This window comes from Haemorhous mexicanus, chromosome 16 (genome assembly GCF_027477595.1).
Source record: "Haemorhous mexicanus isolate bHaeMex1 chromosome 16, bHaeMex1.pri, whole genome shotgun sequence".
Lineage (NCBI taxonomy): Eukaryota > Metazoa > Chordata > Aves > Passeriformes > Fringillidae > Haemorhous > Haemorhous mexicanus.
Window position 1 is genome coordinate 1,752,898 of NC_082356.1, and position 5,385 is coordinate 1,758,282.

General features: G+C 60.4%; 1 protein-coding gene across 1 annotated transcript; it reads right to left on the bottom strand.

The window, feature by feature from the left end:
* Nucleotides 1-295: 295 nt before the first annotated feature.
* Nucleotides 296-3,770, bottom strand: LOC132334536 (serine/threonine-protein kinase pim-1-like). The gene is made up of 5 exons (XM_059860643.1): nt 3,546-3,770; nt 3,053-3,103; nt 2,482-2,896; nt 1,718-1,855; nt 296-309 (listed from the first exon to the last, which is right to left on the bottom strand). The coding sequence occupies exons 1-5, from the start codon at nt 3,768-3,770 to the stop codon at nt 296-298; spliced, it is 843 nt and encodes a 280-aa protein (XP_059716626.1).
* Between the last annotated feature and the right edge of the window lie 1,615 nt (nt 3,771-5,385).

Here is a 5,385-nt window from a genome sequence, read left to right on the forward strand (position 1 = left end):
GCCCATCACTGCTGCTTTTGGCAGCAGGGCAGGAGGGCAGGACGTGTGCCCAGCCTGCAGCCAGCCAGGGCACATCCACCTCCTCAGCAGCTGCCCAGAGCAGGAGGCTCCTGTGCTCGCTGCCATCTCCCAGAAGCTCTGATCCCACCATGCCAGGCAGACGGGGACCCACCTCACGCCCTCCCCTGCTGGAAGAAAAGCTGGTCCCAAACGATGTCCTCAGCCTTCTCCAAGGGCACGGCCCATCCACACTGCAGCTGGTCCCAAGCACTTCCTGATCCAGACTGGACCCAACCTATAAGGCTTCATCTAGAAAAACAAACAACAAATTATTGAAAATAGATTACAGACAAAAAGGGGAAACAAGAAAAAAGGTAAAAAAATCTTATCTCTGCCAGGGCCTTGAGGAAGGCCCAATCCCTGCATTCAAGGAAAAACCCACACACAGGTGAGGGAAGCCCAGGCTTTCTCCCTTCCCCCCTGCACTGCCCCCCACAATAACACTGATCCCAAAGCAAACAAGGGCAGTGGAGCAGCCCAAGCCCTTCCTTGCCTGCACAGCAAAGCAGCCTCAGCACAGGTTCTGGAGTCCCACCTCTGCTCCCACCATGGGGTTTGTTGGTGTCGGGCTGGCTGCCCCAGCCCCAGCCCGGGGCACAGTGGGGGCTGGGGGCTGTTGGCAGGGCCAGGAGCCCACTCCCATTTCGTACCCAGCCCAGCCCATCCCCCCAGCCCTGCCAAAACCAGCTGGGCAGGCAACTGAAGGATCAGCTGCATCTGCCCCAGCAAAGGGGGAACCTTGGGTTCCCAGCCAGGCTGTGCAATGGCCAAATCTGGGAGCATCCCCCTGGGTGTGGACTCATCTGTAAATTCGCTGTGGAGCCTGGCTTTGAAGAAGGTGCCACAATCAAAGTCCATCATCTTCAGCTGGCCAGTGGCCAGGTCCAGGAAGAGGTTGCCATCCTTGATGTTATCCTCGCTGTCTCCAGCAGCAGCAGTCCCACCTGGTACAGCTTCTCCAGGGGCTCCTTCTCCTTCCCTGGGGTGAGACCAGGCTCTCAGGTTCTGCCCAAGGCCCCAGCTGTCAGGGAACCAGGACAAGCAAAACCAGCTCGGATGGTGGCCACCAGTGCTGGGCAGAGCAGCTCAGCTCCAGCACAAGGGCTCTGTGTTCCCATCTGATGAGCCCTGGGCAGTGACACGGGCAGGACAAAAAAGTCTGGCTTCCTTTGCTTCTGACTGCCAAGGCATGTGTGGAGCTGTAACTTACCAGGGCCCTGCATCACAGTGTGCCTGTGGCTCTCTCCCTTCTTCTAGGGCAGATGAATATCCTGCATCCAAGGATGACAGAGCAGCTCTTCTAATGAGGGCCTTTCCAAGTCCAGCATGGATAAACACCGCCTGATCAGATCTTGGCACTCTGGGCAGAGAAACCACAAACCGCTGCTCAGTTGGAGAAGGCTCCTGTTGGCTTTGCCCCACTATTCCCGTGCCCAGGCCATGCTGGATGTGCTCAGAGCTGGGCCTAAGCTTTCCCATCCATTCCCTGGTTTGGAGGAGAGCAGGAGAGCAGGACATGTGCCACCTCCTCAGCAGCTGCCAGAGCGGGATGCTCACGAGCCCGCTGCTGTCTCCCAGCACTGGTATTCCCCCGTGCCCAGAGATGAGGATCCACCTTGAGAGAGCCCTTGTGGCAGCAAGAGCTGATGGTCCCAGCTGATGTTCTGGTCCCTCCTGAAAGGGTGCTCCCCACAGACCATCTGGTGCAGCAGGATGCCCAGGGACCAGATGGTAGCTGGCCTGCCATAGTACCAGCCAAAGTGGGTCCATTCCGGGGGGCTGTATGACCGTGTTCCTATGGAATACAGATGGAGTTCATCAGGGGGATGCTGCTGCTCCCAGAGCCTGGCCCCAGCATCCCTGCTCCAGTGGCACAGGGGGTGTGACGCACTGCCCTCTCACCAGTACCTGGGACTTGTGTACAGACTTGGGGTTGGAAAAGAAGACACTGGGGTTGGAAGAGGGCAGTGGAAGCCCTGGCAAGGCCCCACCATAACAAGGAAGAAACCACTCAGTGCTGGGGGAAAAACCATGCCTGCATCCTCCCTGCCTGCATTGCTCCAAAAAACATTATGAACCCAAAACAAAGCAGGCGAGTGGAGCAGTCCAAGCCCTTTCTCACCTGCACACCAAACTGGCTGGGGCACTGGTTCCGACCCCCCCTCTCAGCTACCCCCACCCACGGGTGTTTTTGCTGGGCTGGCTGCCCCAGCCCCAGTCCTGGGCAGAGTGGTGGGCAAAGGCTGCCTGCAGGGCTGGAAGCTGGCTCCACACCCAGCCCTGCTCAAAAGCAACTTGGCTGAAGTCTCAGTGCCATGAAGGGCTGCAGAAGGGAGAATCCCCACTGCCACACCCAGCTTGGGCTCTGAGATGTTGGGCCATGAGATGCTGGGACCAGGAGCACACCCTGTGTGGGCTCACCTGCAAAGTGAGTGTAGGCTGTGTCCTGCAGGTAGGTGCCACAGCCAAAGTCAATCAATTTGGCCTGCCCGGTGGCCAGGTCAACCAGGATGTTCTCTGGTTTGATGTCCCTTTGCAGGACCCCGCAGCTGGTGCAGTGCCGCACGGCCTCCAGCACCTGGCGGAACAGCTCCCGCGCCACCTCCTCGGGCAGGAAGCCCCGTGCCCGAATGAAACGCTGCAGGTCCTGACACCGCTCCGGGCGCTCCAGCACCATCAAGACGTCGTTGGGGAGCTCAAGCCACTCCAGCAGCTGGACCACACCAGGGAAGCCAGTGGACACCTTGGCCAGCAGCACGATCTCCAGGGGTGCGCTGGTGCCGTCGGGCTGCGGGAGGAGCACGATGCCGTCAGTGGGGCTGATGCCGTTTCGGGGCTCGGGAAGCCCTCAGCCAGCCTGGGATGCTCTGTGCCCTGTGCTGGCCCCACGCCCGCTCTCCCTCGAGGCGTCCTGGAGGCTTCCACCCTGCCGGGCCTCGGCTCATCCCCGCCCGGCACGGCCCGGCTGCTCCCGCTGGCCCCGCTCACTCACCAGCTCGCCCCAGCGCCGGATGCGCTCCCGTGGCACCCTTTTGATGGCCACCTGCAAGCCAAGGGAAGCAGCGGGCTGAGTTCGCCGCCCGCCTTGCTCAGCCCCATCCTCCGCCCTCCTCCTCCTCCGCCCTCCTCCTCCTCCTCCTGCGCCCGCCGCTCACCGGGGCGCCGTCCGAGAGCCGCGTGGCCGCGAAGACGCTGCCGAAGCCGCCGCGCCCCAGCAGCGAGCCCAGCCGGTACTGCTCCTTCAGGCCCTGCTGCGCCTTCCCTGCCGGCGGGACGCGGCTGTCAGCGCTCGGCCCGGGGCCGGCAACGGCCCCCGAGCGCCCCTCAAGCGCCCCGGGCCGGCCATCCCCAGGCGTTCGCTCCCTGCAGCGGGACAGCGGCGGCTCGGGGCCGGCGGCCGCGCTGCCGAGCGGCGGAGCTCGGGCCAGGCAAGCGGCAGCGGAGGCGGCGGGAGCGGCCGAGCCGCCTGTGTCCTCCGCGGGCACCGAGAAGGGCTGGGGCCGGGGCCGGGGCCGGGGCCGGGGCCAGGGCCAGGCTCGAGCCAGGCGGAGCCAAAGGGAGGCGATGCTGCCCCAGCCCCAGGCACTGATGCCCGCCCAGCAGCGCCACCGCCAGTACGACCAGAGCCGGCCGGAGGCGAGACCGCGGCGGGACGCCCGGGGCCGGGGACGGGGCAGCCCCGCCCGGGGCCGGGGGCGGGCCGGGTGCATGGCCCAACCGGGCATGGGGAGGGAGAGACTGAGAGAGGAGGGGACCTCGGGAATGGGAGACCGGGACAGGGAGAGACAGGCGGGACTGCGGGACAAGCGGGATTGCGGGAGAGGGAGAGGACAAGCAAGAGGGGCTCGGCAAAGTCGCTGCTGGTTTCGCTGCTGGTTTCGCTGCTGCTGCTGCCGCTGCAACTGAAGCGCCGGGGCCGTTTGTCCCCGTGTCCGTTTGCCCGTTGCCCACTCGCCCCCGCGCCGAGCCCCACGCTCCCCGGGGGCAGCCCCTGAGCCTGTCCAAACACGGGAACTTGGCCGTGTTCAGCCACGACCCAGAGTCTGCACTCCTGCACAGCGGCACAGGAATCCCCTCAGTCCCTGCTGTACATTGTCCCTGCTGAGGGTCAAACACTATCGGAGCCCATTCCCTGAGTGCTGAATTTGTACGTGACCCAGGCACTGCACCTACCTCTCCAGCATTGCTTTCCAAAGAAAACCAGGGGAAGGCAAACTGGGTGTAGCTCATGGTATTTGACAGTGTCTACAACTTGCCAAGTCATGGATCTTCGAGGTGAGATCCATTTGGAATTAATGGGAAGGAGAAGTAGTGCAAGATGGAAAAGGGGAGCATAAAAATAAATCGAGTAAAACATCTCAGATGGTTTCTTTCTGTTTTCTTTGAATTTCTTAAAAGCTCTTTCAGTTTTCCCATCATCTGCTCCTCAGTCCTCTTTGCTCTTTCCAAGAATCTTTCCTGGAGAACGAGGTGCAGCTTCTGTCACAAGATGTGCCACCAACTGCAGCTCCTCTTGGCTTTCCACACCATGTGTGTAGCACGACTCTTGCAGCAAAGCAGGACAAATATTTGAAGAACTTGACAGCTTGTTCTTTGTTCTCCTTGTGGGCTGGGCAGTTGTGCCATTGGTGAGGTTTTCAATGTTACTGTTCTACCCTCAGAAAACATGATGGGCTACCAGGAATTGTTAGGGAATGCAAACCTGACTGAATGCAGAGAAAGAACCTCCAGAGCCTGCAGCCAGAAATGGAGAGCTGTGGGATAATCATTCCAACATGCCCATGGACATACTGAAAGTGAGCTAGAAGATGAAAATGGGCTGACAGAGGAAATTTGTCTCAGTGTTCAGTTCAGATGCTTCTACATCTCATGCATTGATATGAATCAAGAGTACAGTCAGTTCATGAAAAGTACCAGAACATGCTGGACCTCTCAGGAGATGACTGGAAGAATCTGAAAAGGAGAAATGCAGGGAATGAGTTGGCAAACTTTGTGTATAAGAAGGGTCATTTTTTCCTAATAATTTCTGATCAATTCCCTCTGCTTTTGTGCTTCCTAACAAGTCCATTTTCATCCCAGATTGCCCATGAAATGGCAGCCCTGAGCTTGTGGAAGTGCCTGAAAGATGCCCTGTTCCTCTGCAGGGACCCTGAGGCTGAAGCAGGAGCCTGAGCCCTCTCTGGGGAAGCCTCCTCCGAGCTGGAATTTGTGCCGTGCTGGGAGAGGAGGAGGAGGGGGAGAGCGCTGGCGCTGTGTGGCAGGAGCAGGAGGTTTGGGCGGCAGGACATTCCGTCTGCGCCGCTGCCCCGCAATGGGCGGCCGTGC

Bases quoted from the DNA above. Each gene is read 5' to 3' on its own strand.
- LOC132334536 (XM_059860643.1), bottom strand. From the start codon at position 3,770: ATGCACCCGGCCCGCCCCCGGCCCCGGGCGGGGCTGCCCCGTCCCCGG. The intron at 3,104-3,545 runs GTGCCCGCGGAG...CTTGGCTTGCAG, and splicing joins CCCGGCCCCAGCCCTTCTCG to GTGGCCATCAAAAGGGTGCC. The intron at 2,897-3,052 runs GTGAGTGAGCGG...GGGCTTCCCGAG, and splicing joins TCCGGCGCTGGGGCGAGCTG to CCCCGAAACGGCATCAGCCC.